The sequence below is a fragment of the Eubalaena glacialis genome, chromosome 10, assembly GCF_028564815.1.
Source record: "Eubalaena glacialis isolate mEubGla1 chromosome 10, mEubGla1.1.hap2.+ XY, whole genome shotgun sequence".
NCBI lineage: Eukaryota > Metazoa > Chordata > Mammalia > Artiodactyla > Balaenidae > Eubalaena > Eubalaena glacialis.
In genome coordinates, this window is record NC_083725.1 from 20789107 (window position 1) to 20812401 (window position 23295).

Sequence of the window (23295 nt, forward strand, 5' to 3'; positions counted from 1 at the left end):
GTGCTGAAGCTGTAAACATCATAGATGAAAACATAGGTGAAAAGCTTCTTGACAATGATCTTTTGCCATGATTTTTTGCATATGACAACAAAAGTACAGGCAACAAAAGAAAAAATAGACAAGTGGAACTATATTAAACTAAAAAGCTTCCACACAACAAAGGAAGCAATCAACAGAATGAAAAGACAACCTATGGAATGGGAGACAATATTTATAAATCATATATTTGATAAAGACTTAATATCCAAAATATATAAGGAACTTCTACAACTTATTGGAAAAAAACAACAACAAATAACCAGGTTTAAATATGGGCAAAGGACTTGAATAGGCATTTCTCCAAAGAAGACAGACAAATGGACAACACCTGTATAAAAATGTGCTCTACCTCACTAAGCATCACGGAAATGCAAATCAAAATCACAAGATACCACTTCACACCTGTTAGGTTGACCATTATAAAAAATAATAATAATATGTTGGTGAGGATATGAAGAAAAGGGAAAACTTGTACCATTTTGGTGGGAATGTAAATTGGTACAGCCATTATGGGAGTACAGAGTTTCCTTAAAAAATTAAAAATAGAACTACCATATGATCCAGTAATTCCACTTTTGTGTATCCAGAAGAATTTGAAATCACTATTATTAGAGGTAATAAAAATGTCTTTCATTAGTGTATGGGTAAGTAAGTTGTGGTATATGTATAGAATAGAATACTATTACAAAGTCAAGAGAAATAAAATAGATTTATATATAGAAATATGGACATATGTCAAAAATACCTTGAGCAAAGGAAGAAACAAAATTATTTTTATAGCTCAACAACATTTGTATAAATTATACAGATAGACAATGGTGCTATGCATTTTAGGGTGTGAAGTGAGACTGCTTTCCTACATAGTTATCATTAGAAAGAAAGTAAGCTATCAAAGAAGTTCAAAGGTAAGGGGTAGGAAGAAGATTCTAGAGAGGGCATATTTATGTGAGATTCTTGAACCAGTTGATAGATGGAGAGAAGGGGATCAGGAGAGGAGATGCAGTTGAGCTGAAAGTACCAAGAGAGTGATGCTGAAAACTCAACCTCTGTGGAATGGTGTCAAATCAAATCTCAGAGACAGAGTTTTGGGTGAAGTAGAAAAGGATAGCTTTATTGCTTTGCCAGGCAAAGGGGGACACAGTGGAGTCATCCCTCAAAAAACTGTGTGTCCAACCCGAGGGGATTTGGTGAGGAGTTTTATAGCAACCGTTCAGGGCAGGGTTGTTGATAAGGATCAAGGTGTGTCCAGGGCCTGCACTCCTTTAGTCTGGCCTCAGGTGGTCTCCTCCCTTGACTCGGCATCCCCTCCCTTCTGTGATTAACAACTGTTCAAATCTACCCTTTGGAACTCAGGGAAGGTCATGGAGGAGAAGGTTCTACTCCCTACAAATAAGAAACGAGGGACACAGAAAGGCTTCCATGCCCAGGAGCCGCACAGGGTCCTGCTCGGTTTCAAGAGCAGCTGGTTCTTAAAAAGAGGTTCCTGAAGAGACAGAAAGGTATGGAAATCCAGACAAATGGATCCCAAATGCTGTTCCACACACTAGAGCTTGGTTGGTTTCATCAGATCACCTGGAATATACACTGTATACATAGCCTCTCCCGACCTTTTTTTTTTTTATATGAAACACTTTACCACAATGAAATGGATTATCAGGGAGCTTGTCAAATTTCAGATTCCTGACTCTTACCCTCAGGGGTTTAAATTCAGCTGAGTGGGTCTTGGGAATCTATATTTTTAACAAGCTCTCTGAGTGATTTCTATGCTTCTCAAATTTGGAAACACTCATTTAGGACACAAGTGAAGAGAATAATCTTGGGCAGAAGTAAGAACACTTATTTTGAGACATAAAAAGATTTAAGGATGGGTGTGGATTCAGAAACATTTAATGGCTAAGCAAGGTTGGTCTCTGGATGTGTCATCTGCTAAGAGGAGTGGGGAAAATGTGTGCAGCATTTAGAAACATGGTACCAGAGCCCAGAAGGAATCTCCTAGTGTAACAGTGATTGACATTGCTCTAAAGAGGCCTCAGAAAGAGAAAAACAAATACCGTACGCTAACACACATATATGGAACCTAAAAAAAAAAAAAAAAGGGTTCTGAAGAGCCTAGGGGCAGGACAGGAATAAAGACGCAGACGTAGAGAATGGACTTGAGGACACGGGGAGAGGGAAGGGTAAGCTGGGATGAAGTGAGAGAGTGGCATGCACTTATATATACTACCAAATGTAAAATAGATAGCTAGTGGAAAGCAGCCGCATAGCACAGGGAGATCAGCTCCATGCTTTGTGACTACCTAGAGGGGTGGTATAGGGAGTGTGGGAGGGAGACACAAGAGGGAGGAGATATGGGGATATATGTATATGTATAGCTGATTCACTTTGTTATAAAGCAGAAACTAACACACCATTGTAAAGCAATTATACTCCAATAAAGATGTTAAAATAAATAAATAAAGATAAAGGAGTTTCATGCCCCCCCCAAAAAAACCCAAAAAAGCAAAACAAAACAAAACAACAAAAGGCCTCCCTCCCCGGATCAGGGAAGTTCTTAAACTCAAAGAGTAAGATGGCTACAACTTTGAGACTAATTGACCCATAATGCTATAGAGGCTGAATCTCCAATGTCCATCCAGAGCAGCAGAGTGGAAGCAGTTAGGATTAAGCAGTGGCCATAGAACTGACCACAACTGGAAAGCAATAAGAAATACAACAGGAAATACAGCAAAGAGAGGAGAATGAGTCAGGACTTCTACTTCTCAATGAGCGACCCTGTGTGAGGGGAACTGTGACGGTGGGGTGGAGAGAAGCATGGGTTGGGGGAGACTGATAGGAAAACTACCAGCTGGAGTTGAACCCCTATTCTCTGTTTCCTTTCTGTGACTTTCTGTGCTTTATCTATGCTTGAATCCTGTTCTTCTCCACACTGTCACCCATACAATTCCATCTACCTGGAACACTTGAGCTCATTTTCCAAGAATTATTTTAGGCATCATTTTCAAGCATTATCTTCTGTGAGGCTTCCCCTGAATCCCAGAGATATGTGTTTTCTTTCTCTATGTGTCCAAAGGATCATGTTTATGTCTGCCATTGTAATATATACCACATTGCCTCATTTCCCCCTGGTACCTTAAAAGACACATTATACTTTTTCAATAAATAACCACAAATTAGTTAATAAAGTAATAAATTAAGTGATGGGGGGAGCCAAATATTTTTGTGAGGCAGGGATGTCCTGGAGAAAGAAGAATTATAGGTAGGTATGATTTCTACACCAAGAATTGAGACAGGTCTACAGACATTCACTGCCAATTAGCCAGGAGCTCTAGAAGCATGAAAGTCAACAGATACAGTTTTACCCCAGGTAATTTAAAAGTACTTAAAATGTTCCTAAAGTCTAGTGGGATAAGTTTGCTTGTCCTGGGTGAAATTATTTAAGGAAACTGAATTTAAAGATGATTTTACCTCCTGTTTTTTAGATATCGATAAAACACAAACTTCTGAGTGGGAAATGGACCGTTTTCAAAGATAGAAAGCAGGTGATTTGTGTTTAGCTGAACGTCATCTTCCTGGAATCTCCCATCATGTCATCTAGCCTTATTCTCCCAGATAATATACACATCTGTGTATATTTCTATACAATTATAATTGACTTACTTATGATATATGCTTACAAGTACCATCACCATGATTATATATTGTACATATGAATAATCTCTCACAGGGTATCTAGGTCACTGTTTTTACGCAGGAGATGTGAAATCATAGAATAGTAAAGAGAATATAACACCAAATTCTTATTTTGCAAAAGTGAAACCTGAGCCTCAGAGATATACAAACTTGTTTTATATTACATATTCGTTTAAACAATGAAAGAGTCATCAAATCATTTGTTCATTCAACAAATATTCCAGTGACTTAATGTCCAAAACAGAGAGATATAAGATATAAAGATGAATAACACAATCTCTGACATCAAGAATTTCACAATTTTCTTGGGAACAGACACATAAATAGCACTATACTGCTAGTGGAGTATATACTTTGGTTTCAATCTTTGGAGAACAGTTTGACAATATATATGTTTTTTTGGGTTCCTTTTGGCAGTATTTTCTAAATATTTTACAATGTTTTACATTCTTTTTAAAAGAATAAAGTTACTTTTAAAGAAATAAAGTATCTGGATATCAAGGCAGTACTTTAGTTCCTGAGTATCTGTATCTATCCACATGGAGCCAAGGGTGGGAAGGTGTGGCCTGTACTGAACCATTAATCACTGACCCACTGGACACAAGCAGTTGTTTTTCACTGAATTGTCAAATTGAGCATTATATGTAAATACTTTTTAAATGTCATGGAAGAAAGCCTAGAACAAATTTTTTTTTTCTAAATTTTCATAAGGAAGAAACAAGTAACAAGTAAATACATCAGAATCAAAGGTTCTGTCAAAGCATTTCCAGAGCACGTGAGCACACAGCTCTGCTCATTCTCTTGTGCGAGCCAGAGCTGTCACCACTCCTCCCCACGAGCTCCACGTCACCCAGCCTCCAAGGAGGTCCCAAATTACCAACTACCTCAGTGTGTTAGGACTGGCCATGTGTTGTGATAGGTCCTATCTTTGAAACTGGTAATTCAGAGCTATGTGCTAACTCTTTATTGGGCAGAACAGCAAGTTGCTCAGAACATCCCACTCTCTGGTCATCCAGAGCAGACAGGTATTTACTGGTTATTAGATCTCACTAATCTCTCTTCTCAACACAGAGCTTTCAGTCTATTAGGGAGGCATCAGCATGACATCAAAAGGACGAACTGAGACAAATTCAATGGGAACGCTGCACCAAGGTCAGAGTGAAAATAATATTTACCTCACAAAAACCTTCAGGCACTCAGGCAGATTAAATTAGAACAGGAATGAGTACATGCTCTCCTTTATTTATTTAGTTGGCAGAACATGCTTTATTTTATATGGATCACATAGCTATCATTGAAAATGTGATCTATTTTCAAAGTGTCACAACTGTGGGAGAAATCTGACTTCTTAAAGGACATGGTATAGTCTACAGGGGCACGGAAAGAGGGAAGAGGCAGAGAGCGAACATTTCCTGAACTTCTGTAGGGATCTCATACAACCCTTCCCCTTGAATTCTCATTGATCTCAATTCTGAGCCCTTCTGGGGAGTTATCATGATTCCCACTTTGTAGATGAACAAATTTAAGGTTGAGTTTCAGAGAGTTTAAAAAATAAATCCATTTTTGCAGAGTTGGTTAAGTGGCAGTGACATATTTCAGACCCAGGTTTATCAGATCCCAAAGCCTATGCCTTTTCTAAAGCCTTCTGCTATTTCTGAAGGTCAGACAGAATGAATGCCACAGTGTCATGTTAAATCAAAAAGGAGGCAGAGAGATCAAGTGATAGGGAAAGTAGATTTGACATTTAGTCATTGAAAACATTCTACAAAGTTGTCACATACCTTCTTATCTTGATATCAGCAGATATCTCTGGGAGATGCTAAATTCAAGGGAGTAGGAGAATATGACCAGGTTATAGCACTTTTGCAGGAAGCTACTCAGTAGGACTGAACCTCAACAATGTCAAGGTGCAGGTGGTCATTATCTCTGGTGTTGAATGGGCCTGCTGCTTCAAGATGGGGCAGAACACAAAGGCTGTATTGGGAATCCAGAGCCCAGGAGATTCAGCCTAGACTAGTCTTGCTCCATACCTTCACCATGCTGCCTTCCCACTCCTAAACTCCCCCTGACTTTGTTCTACAAGCTTCTGATTTTGAGTCTGCCTCAGCTCTAGCTTTAGTGATTTATAATCTGTGTTTCTACTCACAGAGATTTGTTTCATTTGCAGGGAGTGGTGATGGGATGGGCCTGTCTCTAACTTTCTGATTTAAAGAATCAGGACTGAGCTCATAGTAACTGATTCTTCAGTGACCTCCAACATACAGCTTCTTCTCTCATAAGTTGTTCTCCTTGAAGCCCATTTGGGTTCTGACCCTCTGCAAACCTTTTTTCAGGCACTCAGGATCATGTTGTACTTTACAGGATTTTGTACCAAGAAAACCATTAAGTGGCAGCCCTCTAGGATTGAACATCTCACTGAACTTTGCTCTCCCATGTCCCCTTCCCTTAGGCCCTGCAAAGCTACTGGTTACAGTCAAAATTTTTAAATCACAGAATTTTAACTTTAATCTTAGAAGTTAATAGAGTTCAATCTCAAATCTCTGCCTATTCAACTATTTCCCCATTCAAAAATAATTATTTGAGAACTAGGTCGTATGTTGAATCAAAATCAGCCTCTCACTGGTCCCAATTCTGCCCTCTGGGATTATGCAGCCCACAGGAATGTAATGTTAAAGAATGCTTAAAAGAACTGATGCCCTTAATGAGATTGTTAAGAGAGGTTTCTTGTAGGAAGAAGTGTAGTAGGAGAGCAAGATTCAGGCAGGCCTCAGCCAGGAGTTACCTTTGAATCCCCTGGGATCCCATTTCCTCTGTTAGGTGGTGTTTGGAGTTTCTGTTCTTCACATGAAACAAGCCAGGAATAGGCAGGCCTCCAGTTCCAGGCTGCAAGTCCTCTGAGGACAGCTTCTATTGCCAAAACTTTAGAGAGGATGGACTCCGTAAGGAGAAAATCTCAGACTTCAGAATGGTCCCACTCGACCTCTCAAACAGAGCTAAAGCTCTGGCTAGAAGAAAGAGGTGGAAACAAATTCTTTGTGAGTTTTGTTTTTGACAATTGGCTTTCAAATAAATAGATGTAAATTACATAAGGCTTGGTAGAATATTTAATATATATTTTATCAGTACAGAAAAAAATAATAGGAACTTTGTGCATTATATAATACTGACTATAGCTCACCTGTTGGGTGCTGGATCATTGAAAACACAGTATCCATAGGCTCAGAAAAGAGCATGTTAGCCCTTTGGGTCCTAGTGATTAAATGCTCCAGGCCACACCAGCCCTGCTTTTTCTAATACTTGAATCTCCTGGCTGTTGGGGCTCAAGGAGCCAAGCCAAGTGTAGCCACTCCTGGGGTCAGGGGCCTAGCCAGTGGAGGATGTATCCACCTGAATTGATGAAAAGAGCAGGCTTTGCAGATAGGCAGACTTGGGTTTGAATCCTGACTTCATCTCTTAGTAGTTGTGTGCCCTTGGTCAAATTATTTAACCTCTTATTTTCTTCATCTATAAAATGGAGATACTTCTCTAACCCATAGGGGTGTTTCCAAGGATTAAATGTTTGCAGATGCTGTATATTATAGTAGTTGTTCAGTGACTACTTGTCCCCTTTCCATTTTCTGCTGATAATCTTCCTTGCCTTCAGCTCTTTCTCTAGAGCTCTTTCTCTAGGGTGTAGAATAAGGACACATCAGAAAGTGCTTGAGAAAAGATATACTTCCACCCCCTGCTCTTTGGGAGCTCTGTCTCTGCCTCCTGCTACTGCTTCCTCTTTCAACGGTTTTGATCCTCATCATCACCTCCATAGAGAGATGAACCAGAGGACATGGAAGAAGCAAAACTCAAACCCATCTGCTCAGTTCTTTGTATGCACGACTTTTGGAAGGAAGCTAAAAGCCATTAATGGAAATGAGTATGTATGAGGCTTTTATTTATGACGCATCTATTCTAGACAGTACAGAAGAGGAATCAAATGTTGCCTTCCTTCCAGGGCCTTGGTGTCCGATGAAGGAGTTGTACATGTTGGTAAGTAATTTTAGGAATGTGGTAAATGTTATAAACGAGCTGTGCCAGGTCATCAGATCATTAGGATCCACAAGCTCTGCTCCTTTCCCTCTCTTTCTCTCTCTCTCCCTGTGTCTCTTTATTGCAGATAAAGAGGGTTCCTGGCCTGTCACTGTTTAAGTGACAACTTACTATGAGTCTGGGAAGGACATCAGCTTTCTTAAGTTCTCTTCAAGTTTGGCTACTAGTGAACTAGATGGTGGTGGAGAACTTAATGGCAGCTTGCTATTGTTAGCAAAGAATGACAGATGTAGAGATAATTTTGAATTATGTTAATGTTCTGAGGAACAAATGAACTCCTGTTGACATAATACCTGATTTAAATAATGGATTACAATGTATTAAGTTTCAGTGCCATTGGCAGAAAACTCAAATCTTCAGAGCAAGAGGTGTTCTTTGAGATCTGATATCATTATAATCCCAAGAGTTTTCTTTTTTCTTTTCATTAAAGAAGGAGAAAAATAAGTTTCTTTGGATTATCTAATCAAATTCCTAAGAATAAAAGTATTACACTTGAAAGATCTTTGTAAATCAACATAATCATGCCAAAATGTATCCTGTAATGCAAAAATGATATAATTTAAGACTTTTTTTTTAGAATATCTGTCCTTTTTTTGATATTTGGTTTCTTGATGTTAATAATGACCACAAACTTATTTGAAAGAAAATATACCTGTGTTTCCAATAGTATGGATCAAATGGTTTCCTGTTCTCTTTAACCCATCAGACCTGAGTATGCAGTGGCCATCTCTATTCTTCCACATAGCATTCCTCTGACATTTCAGCCTTGAAGTCAGGTGAAGATTGATTATATGTCACCAGTCCTGACATCATGCCTCCATAATTTCAAAAAATCCATGAAGTCTGTGTAGATTCCTTAAGTACTTTGGATGTTCCCATCATCCACTTCTCTTTTCTATGCTATAAAATCATTAAGAATAGAGAGGGAGGTTTGGAGAAAGGAAAGGGAGGCTGGACTAGAATCCCACTATACATTGGAGGCTATGAGAATTTCCATTTGCCAAGTGCCTTCTGTGTGCTTGGAAGTTTCCAGATACATTTTAAAAGTTGACTTCATACTATAAAGTAGGAGTTTGTTCTCCCCATGTTACAGAGGTAGAAATTGAGGCTCACAGAGATTAAATGATTCAAAGTTTTCAGAATTAGTGGTGGCTGAGCTGGGGTCTATACCTAAGTTTGTCTGGTTTCAAATCTGCTACTGAAGTTGGTCTGAATCAGCAAACTAGGGTCTCATGTGTATGATCCAGCTCACGGTCAAGGTGTTTTGTTTGGTCAGCACAGAGGTGTGCTCTCCCTGGCCAGCTGTTTTTACTCTCTTATATCCTGATATAAGATATATATATATATAACTCATACACTTATTTCCTATCCCTGGTTGCTGGTAGCATTTAGAGTTAGTGATCTCTCTCCCTGGTATAATGGAATGATTGTGTGCTTTGGATCCAGACAAGTCAAGCATTTCAGTCTGGGCCTAGCCAATTACTAACAGTATATGTGCTTTGGATAAGATTTAAGCCCAATTCCACCACACAAGTGAGAATAACCAAACCTAGGTTGCAGAGCTGTTGTAAAGATGAAAAGGAAACACATGTAAAATGCCCAGTATATGGTAAATATTAGTGCCCTCCATGATCCCCTCCCACCCTCACCACCATTTTTTGTGAAATCATTTTGAAAAATTTCCACATGCTCTGTTAGCTCCAAAGACTGTTCTGAGAGAAGTGTTGGTTGAGGCTATAATCTCAACTGCTACTGTAAAGGAGTATTAGACTAGAATTCTCTCCATGTCTACTGAGGGGTGGAGTTAGAAGATACCAAATACCAAAGAGAATGTAAGACCCACCTTCATATTTATGTGTGATAATTTATAATAGAAATATTCAGTAACCACCTTCATGATCCTTGGTCCCTTAACCATATCAAAGATGTAAAAAAGGGTCATAATAGGGAGAGGTGGGAAGATGGGTGAAAAGATTTCCTAGAAGTTGGCTGTTGCTGTGTTAAATGTCTTTACTCCTCCCATCCTTTGCCTCAGCCAAATGGGAGTGGCCTTCTATGTGGCCCTTTGGAGAGCTAGATGTATATGTTACTGTAGAAGTTGGTGAGAAGCGGGGGCTCCATTGACTTGGATCTGATTTTCAGGCAGGGAATCTAGAAGACAAAAGTCTGACAGACTGCTTTGGTGGTAGAACCAGGGGAGAGTTGCTCAGATCTCAGTAATCTGTGTTCCTGGATCTCATCTGGCAAAGGTACATGAACCTTTCCGATGGAGTTGATTAGGCCACACGGAGGAGCTTGTAGCAGATGCCACCAGTGCTTCACACATATCCCTTAGGCCCTTCCATTTCAGTTTGCTCCTAGTAACTCCAGTCCTAAGGATTTTTCTAGAAATGGAGAGGGCTACTCTGCCTGGGGGTGAAGTAGACCAGAAGTGTCAGGGAATTAATTCCTCCTTGGAGCAGTCTTAGAACAAGATTGACTTGAAGTGTGAGACTGAGGTGTATTTGTATACTACAAATACCACAGTTCCCTTGTTTCTAAGCTGGGCTAATTCTGAGGCATGTGTCTGACACTACTCCCAAAATGTCCCTGTGGACATGAATGAAACTCTAGTGGCAGATGGCTTTGTGTTGTGCTCTTCACTGGTTGTCTCCTCTTCCCTCATTATCCTGCTGGTGTTCTCTGCAACTCCCAAATAAACTACTTGCATTCAAATCCTTGCCTCAGGGTCTACTTCTGGAGGAACTCAAACTAAGACAATTGGCACTAGAGGAGGTCCAAGGAAGAACACCCTTATGAAAGGATTCCGGAACTTGTCAACCAAATCACAAAAAAGGCCCCATTACTGGTGGTGATAAGAGAGGTGATGATAATTCTTGGCATGCTGAGCATCACAATTATAAATATTCTCATCTGTGGTGAATTGGAATGGAGTATAAGCTTATACAGTATCTCACATTTTTAGATATAGTGGCAATGGTAATTATGGTAATTATGAGGACTGTGGAATTGGTTATTGTTGTCACAGTGACACTGAAGGGAAAAAAAGTGACAGCCTCAATTCAACAACCATCAAATTATTCTCAGTGTGAATCCCAGAAGACCGCTAATACATCATTAAAAGAGACCATGTTTCCTGTAGCCAGAGGGCAGATACAGCTGAAAATCGGGTGCAGACCTGAGTGGAAGAGGTAGAATTGCAAAGACTTAATTCTCAGCCCTGACAAGTCTCTTATGCAAAAATTGGGGCCTTGATAGGGAAGGAGTGTGGCTCTGAGAACTGAGATGGGGAGATGTACTTGAAAACCTTGAATCTGCAGATTTTCCTGAACCCCTGGGCTTACAGAAATGGTTCACTCCCCATTGTTATAGGATAACAGATTTTTTCATTACAGAGAAATTACAAGAGGCAGACTCTTCATGAGATGATACTAATCTTCTTCAAGGTTTACCTCTACCCCACTCACGGATTCTAGGACAATAATTAGGATAAAAACTCAGCTTGAACTCCTGGGAAAATACATTCCCTGCTCCAGGAAAAAAGGAATCATCTCAAAAGACCTATAAGGCTTGGCGGTTGTGTCCCAGCAGAATCAGGAGAACATACCTGAAAGTGGATTTTGAGGGTACCAGCCCAGCAGGGAGGACTATAAGACTGGATACAGAGGATTTTGAAATGGGCACATGCCCCCATGACATCAGCTTTAATGTACTGGGAAGGACTCCTGTAGTTGATGCTAACATGCTGCTGGGATAGTTACTTGAAGCTTGGAAAAGGATGGCCTGCAGCAAATGAGATGCAATTGGTGTATAAATACCCAGCTCCCTTGCTCCTCAGGTGGGAGAATTCTTTGAATTTTTGTAAGTATTTTAGATTAGATAGTCTAATTACTGAATTGACATTGTGTTCTGATTTAAAAGGATGTAAGAGTGTCTTTTAACTAAAACTGATTCAAAAAGTCATGATACCTACCAAATTTTCATTCAGTTGCAGTGAAGATATTTCTGGACAATATCTAAAGATCCAGTGAAACAAACAAAAAAACAGATTCATTTGATTACGTCAAGTGCGCCTCTTCAACATGCCCCTTCTACTACTTCATTATTGTTTTTGTCTATTCCCCATATAGTCTGTTACAATAATAAAAGCATAGTTGACAGCAACTGATGTAGAGGAAAGATAACTTAGAGTACAGGAAGAAATCTAAGCTGTCTCATATGTTTCTTTCCTAGTTAGTCATACTTTAGGGTTGACAACTGCTTTAAAGCCATATTCACATTGTTTCATTTGTTTGCTTTTTCAAGCATAACAGAACATATAGACAATGAAAAAAAATGTAGAGGAGATAAAGTTTGAAAACCATGGGGCCATTTGGCTTTCTTTCTTGATTCTCAAAATAAATACAGTAATGTTTGCTTCATAAGAAAGAGAGAAACAGGAGGAATTGAGATGGTCACCCACAATGTGGAATAAGTCATTTACTATCATTTGTTCCATCAGAATCTTCCAGATCATCGAACATTGTGTGACCACCAACAGCTCTGTGACCTGAGCCAAGTGTTTCTCTCTTACTGTGAGCTTTTGTGTTATAGAAAACAAAATCCAAAGTTATACTCAAATCCAGCAAGATCATTTCCCCTTTCTTTACATGAACCTTCATTTACCATGAAAGGTAGCAATTTTTGTTGGCACTATTTATTCTTCTCCAAACACTCTTGATTGAACCCTGGGACCTAATATTTTTTAAATTTGTTACAGATTGATTTACTACAGCATTCCTCACTCTACATCAGATTGATTTACCACAGCATTCCTCACTCTACATCAATTCTCTTGGTCAAATTCAGTAACTCAGAGAAAACAATAACTGAAATTGTCATAAAATATGGGTAGGGCTCAAGATGCCAATCTCTTCTTTTGAATCAATCGTTCTTAACTGTGCAGAGAGAAGTTGTATGTCTAGGCCAGTGGTTCTCGACCAGGGTGATTTTGCACCCTCACCCCCATGACATTTGGCAATGTCTAGAGATATCTAGAGATGTCACAACTGGGGAGTGGTACTGAGGCCATCTAGTGGGAGGAGACCTGGAACATTTCTAAACATATGTAGTAGTTTCCTATTGCTCTGTAACACAGCAGCTTAAAATAGCACTCATGTATTGTCTCACAGCTCCATAGGTCAGAAGTCCGAGGGGACTGGGAGGGGTTTTCAAGCAGGTTCTCTACTTAGAGTCTCACAGGGCTGAAATCAAGGTGTTGGCCAAGCTGGGCTCTTACATGGAATCTCTGTGGAAGAGTCCACTTCAAAGATCATTCAGGTTGTTGGCAGAATTCAGTTCCTTGCAGTTGTAAGACTGATGTCCCCATTTCCTTGCTGGATGTCAGACATTCTCAGATCCTAAAGGACATCCACACTAGTTTGTTCATGTCCCCTGCCATCTTCTAAGTCAGCAACAGCATGTTGAATCCCACTTGTGCTTTGAATCTATGACTTCCTCTTCTGCTACCAGCCCAAGAAAACGCTTTACTTTTAAAGGGTTTACTTAACCAGATCAGGCTTATCTGAGTAATCTCTATATTTTAAGGTCAACTCTGTGGGAGTTTAATTACATCTACAAAAATCTCTTCACAGCAGTACTTAGATTAGTTTTTGATTGAATAATCAGGGGACTTAATCCTGGGGGACCATCTTTAGAATTCCCCTACCCCAACAGTCCATAATGCCTAAGACAACCTCTCACAGCAAAGAATTATCTGACCCCAAATGCCAATACTGCCAAGATCGAGAAACTCTGGTTTAGGCATATCTTTTTGTGCATGGTGGAAATATTTTGTTTATCTTTCTCATGAAAGGCAGATTCACAGCCTGCAGCACTTGAAAGAAGCATATTCCAGTGGGTTTCTGGTCATGAACCAGAACTCTCATTTTCTAGGAGCTGTTGGTCACAAAGATTTTAAAAATTATTTGACATTTGCTGGTCCTAACCCATCAACTTCTTAGCTTTACAGCCATCAGTCTACCTAGTTTACATTCTTCTGTTCTTTGACACGCATGATATTTCATTTAAAAATGTTAGAAAAAAAGAGGGATATTAAACATTCTTTACCTTTGGCTAGAAAACCAGAATGTGATCGTGTATGTAACTAGAATGCAAGTTCCTGATTACAGAGGCATTCTTGTGGTCACTGATGTACTGAGCACCTAGCACAATTTGAGGCACATGGTAGGCACACAGTGAATATTCATTGAATGAATGTTTCCCAGTCAAGGATAATGTAGCAAGAGGAACCTTGACTTTCTGTACAAATATTCAGATATAAATGGGTCTGAGACTTGAATGGAGAATGCTTTTATTATGATGTATAAAGACATGAAGCATATACTTATGCAGCTTGAGATTAGAAATGCCCTGATGGGTATATAAAGCGGTGTAGGCTCCCAACCTTTCCTAAAATTAAAGAAGCCACCTGGTTTAAACTCCTACTCTAGGAAGACATCTACTGTATGACACTCCTGATGCATCTAGTTTGTGTTTGAGCCCTTCTAGACAGTGTCAAGGGAGTTGGACACTTTGGAATAGAAATCTTCAAAGTTGTTTGTTTGTTTTTTTTTGCCTGAATACTCCCTAAAAGAATTTTGGAAAATCATAGACCCCTTTGCACATTTTAATTTGACATCTAAAACTTTTTAATCATAAGTTAACAGTTGCAAAGAATGTAATTTCTGGCATATTCCATATCACGTATGTACTTTAAATATATTTTGTCAAAACATCCAGATTGATAGATTTAGTTCATTCAATTTGTATAATATGTCTTCCATACTATCAGGCAAATGCAAATTGTCAATCCAAATAGACAAATCAGGCTTATTTTCTGTAAGAAAAAATCTGTATTCATTTTTCAATTTAAATAAACTGAACTACTTGTATCCCTGTGACAACCATTTCACTTCCAAATTCTAGTTCTAAGATAAATCGATATATAGATAGACATAGAGCCTTAAAATTAGTCTGTCATCTGGATGAAATAAGGCACTGTCCCATCAATAGTTCTTACAGATGATCTTTTTGCTTTGCTGTCACTACCTCAGGAGTTATACACCCTCAAGGTATTCCTTTGTTGGTTCCCCAAAGGTTTTGACACCCTGAATAATGCATGATAGTAAGACTGAAGATTCTTGAACATAGGTTTTTCCTTTGTAAAGTAGGAGAAATACAAGGAAAGGTGACAAAGGATAAGTTTTAACCTCAGATAGATACATTTTGGGGAAAAGTACACATAGAGGTTGAGGATTTAGGAAATGATTCCTTTAAAACTATACATACTCATATACCCCTGGAAAAATCTTAATGTACTCCCAGGGATATGAGTCCCCCAGTCTGAAGACAGCTGGTTTAGTTGATAACCTGTTACATATAGAAAAACATCTTTTCAATTATGAAATAGTGAATTGAAATATACTTCCTACCATATATCTATTCCACTATGTTTCAGTTCTCTCTTGAGTACCTAGAGCAGGATAAATTCATCTTCTATTGATGACGCTCTAAACATTTGAAGTTTCTATGATGCATCCACCATGTCTTCCCATCTCTAGGATTCATAGTCCCAGTTCCTTGAGTGGCTCATTATCTATTATTGTTTTCAGTCCCTTCACCCTTAAGTTATCCTCCCATAAAAATACTCAGACTTATAAAAATTTTCCTGAATTTTGACGTCCCAAACAGTATAATGCTTCTATTGTCATGGTTAAAATATTAATCTTAGTAATAGCTTTACAGTGTAAAGAGCTACCATTCACTGAATGATTAGTATATGCTCAGTGCTTAAAATAAACACTGCAATGAAGATACTATTCTCATTTTACAGATGAGAAGAATGAATCAGGAAAAAACTAGATAACTTGAATAAGGTCAAGAGCTTCATTCAGCACCTTGCGTATTAATTAGTTGCTGGCTGGGCCAGTAGTTGATTTAACAGCAATATGACAACATACAGAGCATATCTCTGTAGGTATTCAGGGAGCCAGAGTAGTCGAGATATGTGATTAGGCAAAATGTTAAGATCACCTGAACAGCCTCTGGAAAAGTCCCTGTAAATCTAAGAGGAGCCTGGCATGTATCATGCTGCACCCTGTTCTAGAATAACCTGCTTAGGTGACCTAGTGCAGTACAAGGGTTTCCAAACTGGACGCTGCTCAGTCCAAGGAATTATGTGGAGCATCTTGTGGACTGCTTCTGGGGAGAGGGGAGGACCCTGGTGATAAGGCTTCTCAGCACCTCTCCTCTGCTTCAACCAAACAGCTCTGCTTTTCTCTAGTTTTACTTTCTTACATTCCTCCAATCAGCAATAGATAGAGATAGAAATAAAATTGTAACAGAGGTAGAAATAGAGATATGGGTTTGCAGGGGTGAGAGAGAGAAAGAGAGAGAAACCACTAGTCATGAAAAGAATACTAACTTTGGAATCAGTTTGCTTGGGTTTGATCCCAGCACTATACTATTAGGTGACCTGGGCATGGTCTTTAGCTACTCTGAGCTTTAGTTTCCTCACCTGACATATGGCAGGTACTCATAGATTTTTGTTGAGCAAATAAGTGAATGAATAAATAAGTAATTTTGTATTCTGGCAAAAAATAACCTTGCCGGGTTACTTTGAGGTTTAATGCTGTTATAAGGAGAGTTTAGTAAGCTTGGTACATAGGAGGCATTTTGCAAATAATAATAATAGTAGCACTTATTATTGCTGTTGTAGTAATTATTATTGATTCAGTGCTTTTTTGGATTGATGTACCAGGTACCCATGTGGCACTTCTGTCTAAGCTAGTTGGAGATTCCTCATCAAACTTGAGAGCAAATATTATATGTTGCTGAATATTTGGAATGTGCCTGAGTTCAGAGGGGCTTTCCCATCACAAAAGGAGATTATGGGAGTCCCAGAGGCTTCTTGGTCCTCCACTCTTGCAAGTGTGAACTGAGGAGTTTGGTGGCAAAAACAGTGGCAACAAGTTGTCTGGAAGAAGTCTTGCCATTGTGCCAGATGTGCCAAAATCATATAGCAACTCAGTGGGATCAATTCTTGTAGACCAAGAGGTGTGCATGTTTGCTGCCACTGGTATTCTTGGGGCTTGAATCATACTACTCAGTGATATCCACGTCTATCTATTTAGCACATTCATTCTCTGGGTAAGAACAAATTATAAACCTACAGACTATTCTTCTTGAAGGAGAAAGGAAAAAAAGTGTACTGGGCTTTTGATCTGAAAACTGATGTCTTTAATCTACCTAAATCATTTCCAGTTAAATACAATTGTCTTGTGGATCACATTCATCTGCTGCAGATTGTAAATTCTCGAAGGCAACACCTTGTCTTTTCATAGGTTGTGTAAAATGGTGCAAACACTTTTAGCACTTGTGCTATAACAGATGATTATAATTTATAACAAAAGAATAAGAACAATGACAGCCTAATCACATGCCCTAGAAGCTTGGTGTGCGAAAGGAATCCCATTATATACATATTGTAATCCCATTACAACATATTGTGAAGGTATGTATGTTTCTCACTGGGAGAACCTGACAACTAATTTTTTCAAGTTTAGAAAACAGACCAGTGAGAGTTAATTCTAATTATGAAAAACTTCTTTGCTTTACAAGACAGCTTTTCTAAAGAGTCTCTTTAAATAGCCCGAACTCTTTTTGGAGTATTCAAAATTGAATTTGTTTTACAAAATGTAGATTAGACTCAACTTTTCAGGAACAAACAAAGTGTGCAAAAATGGGGCATTGCATGTCAAGCATCAATAGTGAGGTCTCATGTAGTGGTCACAGTGAAAACAAGGCTCACCCTTCTAGCCCTTGAGCCCATCAAATTCAGAATGTCCAAATGTGGCAGGTGTCTTTTACAGGGCATTAGGTGTCCTCATTCCAGGTAAGAAAGCTAAACCAGCATTGGTGTCATTGGCTGTCATTAACTGTGTGACTCTGGCACACAAAGGCATCAATCCATGCTCTCAAGAAACCATGCATTATTCAGCATGTACTGCACTATTAGCTTAAGTGGAGATACTTTTTTTAATTGAAACAATTATGAAGAATAAGTTGATGACTTTTGTTCAAACAAATGAAAGCATTTGGGAGAGAAATGATGTATTTCTTTCTCCGTATATAAGTCATGGGCAAGGAGAGGAAAAGGAGAAGTTGGAGTAGGACTAGTTAGCAACACAGGCTCAGAAGAAGGGACCCCCAGATTACTGATAACCGTTACCCCGCGAGTCAAACTGTCTTTCTTACAAAACCCTCTGCTTGCAAATACAAGCAGATAGGTGAGCATAAGTCATTGCTTTTCTCTCTCAATTCTGAGGCATAGCAGGAAAAAGCAGCCACGTATACTGCAGCACTCAATTTAGCAAGTGAGTATTGCACAGGCACTGTGTTGGACTCAAAGATGGGAAGAAAACAAAACAGTTAAGGGAAGAAAGAAATGTACATTTAATAAGACACCTGAATGCCTTCAAAGACCATACAATATCTTTGAAACTGCTGTTTTCTACAGTAGAAATATAAGAATACTTTATTTTGAAGTTGGCTACTGTAATCAAATGCACTATTCATATTTTCCCAAGGGTTCTAAACCAATAGTTGATTAGTCTTTGCCCAGATTTAGGCAGGCTGATGAGAATCTTTCAGGAAGTCCTATCCATTGTGCAGAAAGGCTAGTGTTAATACTACAGAAAAGCACCAAGCACTTTAACAAGTATTAGGGCCAATGAAGGGGTACTTTGTAAGAGGCACAATGCCCGGAATTTTCATAGGGTTTCATTTATGCACTCCTCTGAGTGATTTTCATCTTCCTGCCTTATAAGCCTTTTGTGAGCTTTGTGTGCTCATGAGTGTCTAGATTGTCAAAATAGAAGGAGTATTTAATACACGGAGTGGGTCTTGGGCCTGGAGATGAGTGTGTGAGGGAAGAGAGGAGGATCCTGAGTCGGGTGGAGTGAAAGATAATTTGGAGACTCTGATCTTATTGGAGAGGAAAACGGTTCATTTAGATTGTTTGATGTTAAATACACGTTCAGATTTGTATTTCAGGTTCTGCCACACTTGTGTTCAGAAATGCCCCTCTCATGCACTGTTTCTGTTCAGAGTCAGGCCAGCGTAAACAGGATTGGAGAAGGGGAAGATCCTCATCAGCAGAGGGAGAAAATCTATTGTGTGCCCTGAGGGGAAATGGATCTCTAGAGTGTAAAAATGTGTGCTTGGGACCACGTGGGAAAGGGTTGAGGGTGAGGAATCGGGCAGCCAGAGAACTGAAGCTTCAGCCCTTCCTAAGCAGAGGAGTGCGGAAGGTGCGTTGCTCACAGGGTGGAGGTGGGGGTTATTGCTCAGCCCCTGAGCAGGGGAACAACAGGGAACCGGGAACGTGTGTGGCAGAGGCTGGCTCTGCCAGGACGAGGTGCTGGGGGTATGAGGGTGGGGTGGGGGCCTGAGGGGTGGCTCGGAGCCCTGGCGGTGGCTGCCTGACGTCACCGGCCTCTCTGGCAATAGGCTGCGAGCTGAGCTCCCCGAAGCGGCGGCGGCGGCGACAGCGCGGCTTGGTCTCTGGCCCCTTCACTCCGCGCCTTCTGCAGCCGTTCACTGCAGCCGCGCGGCGGGGCTCCCTTCTTGCAGCCAGCTGGCGGCCCCAGGTAAGGGACACGGTGCGGCTAAAGCTCCAGGCGGCCGGGTGGCCGGGCGCGAGTGGGTAGGACAGCCCCGGCGGCCTGCGCAGGCACCCCTGGCCGTAGCTTCGGCCCCCGCCCCTGCCCCGGCCCGGGCTTGCACGCCGCCTCACTGCTCCGCAGTGCAACAGTTTGCAGCTGCCTCTTGAGAGCGGCAAGGGGGCTCTGCTGCGCGCTACGGGTCTGCCTGGCTCTGGTCCCCGGGAAGAGCCTCAGGGCCCTCGGGCTGGGACTGGGAAGGCCCGAGAGAAGGTCTGTTCCCCAAACTTTGCAGGCGGGAACCCTCCCCCTTTCATTTCCAGCACCCTTAGAAAGAAGCAGGATACTGTCAAGTGGGGGGCACAGAGAGATGTGGAGAAGGGGGCGTTTTCAAGGATGTGCTTTAGCTGAGAAAGAAAGGTGCTTTAGGTTTTTTTTTTTTTTTTTTTTTTTGGTTGTGTGTGTGTGTGTTGGGGGGGGGGGCGGTGGTTGGGGAGGTACCAGGGAAGAAGGATGGAGAAAGGATGGAGCGCGATCTTGCGTGTCAGGCGCAGCCGCGGACAGAGGCGGAGTGGTATGTGGGTCCAGGGTTACCCCCATGGGATTGGGACCCAAGGGCTCTGACAACGTCCAGGGAGGGAGAGTCTGGAGGGGGAGGGAAGGGAAGGGAGGATTGCGTACCCGGAGCCGGCTCGGCGGCCCGGGGTGGGTGCTGGGAAAGGTAGGATCCAGGCGAAGACATCCATTGAGAGGGCTCCGGAAAGAGGAGAGTCGGCGCTCTGGGAAGCAGGGACCGCGTTCCGAGGTGGCTGAGGGTCCGTTGCGATTAGAAAGTTGTGGAGTGCTCAGGGTGGCTGCTTTATCTGCTGAGTAATCGGCATCTCCGCGGTGCCGGCGCAGACCCTCTTCCCCGCAAAGTGGCGCGAACGCGGAACTGGAGGCTTTGGTGCGCGGCCAGGGGCGGGCGGTCGGGCTGGGGTCCGCGGGTTGCGGAGAAGACGGGCAGCGCCCAGCTGAGGCAGTGTGCTCAGAGGGCCGCTTTGCAGTGGCGGTGATCATTCCGGTTCTCGGCGCTCGCCCGGGCAGCGGCTGGGATCCTAACTAAGCCTGTTCTCTTTGCAGCCTGGTGCCTTGGCAAAGGAAAAGGGCGCGCGAACACGCGTTCGAGGCGGGGCCGGAGAGGATCTCCTGGGCACCGCTCCCTCCCTGGCCGGCTTGCTTGCCCGCAGTTGCTCCCTCAGTCCTTCGCTCGCTGGCGCACCCCCTCCCACACCAGGGAGTAGTTTCGGGTGGCGCGGGCTCCGTCCTCTTCTTGGCTGGTGGGAATCGTGTGCCCAAAAGAGGAAGTCTGGTGTGCCTGGCCCCTCCCAGCCCAGCGCCGATGAGTGCCAGGGAGCCCAAGGAGCTGAGGCTGGCGCTGCCGCCGTGTCTCCTCAACCGGACCTTTGCTTCCCCCAACGCCAGCGGCACGGGCAACGCGAGCGCCCGTGGCCCGGGCGCAGGAGGCGGCGGCGGCACATGCATCACGCAGGTGGGACAGCAGCTCTTCCATTCGTTCTCCTCCACGCTGGTGCTGATTGTCTTGGTCACCCTCATCTTCTGCCTCATCGTGCTGTCCCTCTCCACCTTCCACATCCACAAGCGTAGGATGAAGAAACGGAAGATGCAGAGGGCTCAGGAGGAATATGAACGGGATCACTGCAGCGGCAACCGCGGCGGCAGGGGGCTTCCCCAACCCGAGGGCGGCCAGGCCCCAAACCAAGCAAAAGAAACCCGGCTGGAGAAGCAGGGCCAGGACTCTGCCTTCTGCGCCTCATCCAACGCCTCTTCTTCCCCTGGCCTCCCGTGCCAGGGTCGCTGTGCTCCTCCGCCTCCACCACCGGCCCCCAGTCCGCAAGGAGCACACAGAGCCGCCTCCTGTTTGGACCCAGCTGGCGAGGGCCTTTTGCAAACGGTGGTACTGTCCTGATTGTCTAGCCCCTCTCCTCTTCCCTTCCTCGTTTCCAGCATCTTTGCCGTCCTTGCTTTTTTTCCCTCCGCCTTCCTCTTCCACTTTCCTGTGGCCTCCATTTCCTCTTCCTTCTTTCCTTATTTGTCTTTCCCCCTACTCTTTTTCTCCTCCGCCGAGGCACTGTGCGGTATTTGTAAATATTGGGCGAGGGAAGTCTCGGAAGAAGAAATAACGCTGATAATAATACTTTATTATTAATATTTATAGTAATTATTATAATATTAATAACACGATCCAAGCGCATGACAAATCACATAAGTTCTCATTGTCAGTGAAGGATGCGTCTTCCCTCTCCACCCTGCGCCCCCCACAATACGGAGGAGAGACCGCACAAGCTACCAAACATGTAAAAGGCATTGACCCCCTGAACAAAGGGAGTGGAGGGGGCCTGGTATGTTGTACATAGCTGTCAAGTTAAGGTTCAGTTACCTTTCTTCCCCTTCACCCCCACTTTTCCTTCAGATTCCCTCCCTTCCCCGTTCCCACGTTCAGCCGGACTCAGGCAATAGTATATTATAAAGAAAACGTAAACATTAAGCACCAGGACTACAAAAGGCCAGAGACTGTCCCAGAAAAACGTTTATGACAGGTACCGCTCTCCAGTCAGCCCTCTTCTCACTTTTAGTTAACCATTCTCTTTTCCAGGACCAGGCATTTTAATTTACTTTTAGAAATGTCCCTCACTGGCCAAGCATAAGTTCATTAAAAATCTATAAATGAGTTTTAAGAAGAAAGAAAGAAAGAAAGAAAGAAAGAAAGAAAGAAAGAAAGAAAGAAAGAAAGAAAGAAAGAAAGAAGGAAAGAAAGAAAGAAAGAAAGGAAGGAAGGAAGGAAGGAAGGAAGGAAGGAAGGAAGGAAGGAAGGAAGGAAGAAAGAAAGAAAGAAAGAAAGAAAGAAAGAAAGAAAGAAAGAAAGAAAGAAAGAAAGAAAGAAAGAAAGAAAGAAAGAATCTACTGCTTTAGTCCTTGCCCTGCTCCCCATCTGTACACCTTTGACTTGTGGCATTTTCAGGATTCACAGAGGATCCGGGAGCTGTCCAGACAGGTCTGGTGCTGAAATTGTCTCAGAACTGGCTACGTTCTTTGGTTGTGCAAGTCGAGGAGGGGATGTTTTGGAAAGTGTTCTAGCTTTTTGGTGGTTTCTTTCCTCTTTTTCTACAATCGGGTTTGCGTGTACTATTGGTTTTCTTCTTATTAAACATTGCATAAGTTACCTTCTTTTGTAAAAAAAAAAAAAAAAAAAAAAATTAGGTGATGTGCAGTACTGAAAGTGCAGTATCTAACCAACCAGAATGTTTCTGTTTAATTTTTAGAACAAGTGCACCTTTGTTATATATTTATTATATTGGTACCAAATACAGAAGCAAACTATAATTCTGTACTACGTCCTCCAAACTGTATATTCTTGTTCTTAATTCCCAGCTGTTGATATAATTGTTACCACTGGATGAGGAATTCAGTGGTGCAGGCCTGGCTTCTGCTGTTTCCAGAAGTGTTCTTTTGTACCTTACTCTGTAGTAGATTGTTATAAAAATATGATACATATGTTTTCTTATTTCTTTTGCGAATAACAAAACAACCACAACAGAAAACAAACAAATAATGGATGTGCAGGAATGCCATCTATTAAAACATGGTTAATATTTAAACAGTGCCTGTAGTCCTCCCTGCATGCAATTACCACCTGGAGGCAGTGGTGTGTGTGCTTGCTTGTACTGTATGTGTTTGGGGGTGAGACTGGTGGGGATGTTGGGCAATTTGGACGACAGGA

At 41.8% G+C, this 23295-nt stretch overlaps 1 protein-coding gene across 1 annotated transcript; it reads left to right on the forward strand.

Moving 5' to 3' along the window:
- The first annotated feature begins 20860 nt into the window (after nucleotides 1-20860).
- Nucleotides 20861-21664, forward strand: C10H11orf87 (chromosome 10 C11orf87 homolog). Its single transcript, XM_061202619.1, has one exon. It carries the CDS (start codon nucleotides 20896-20898, stop codon nucleotides 21481-21483), a length of 588 nt encoding a protein of 195 aa, XP_061058602.1. The 5' UTR covers nucleotides 20861-20895; the 3' UTR covers nucleotides 21484-21664.
- The last annotated feature ends 1631 nt before the right edge of the window (nucleotides 21665-23295 follow it).

What these genes read in the sequence shown, in the direction of transcription:
- C10H11orf87 (XM_061202619.1), top strand. Translation starts at nt 20,896, where the DNA reads ATGAGTGCCAGGGAGCCCAAGGAGCTGAGGCTGGCGCTGCCGCCGTGT.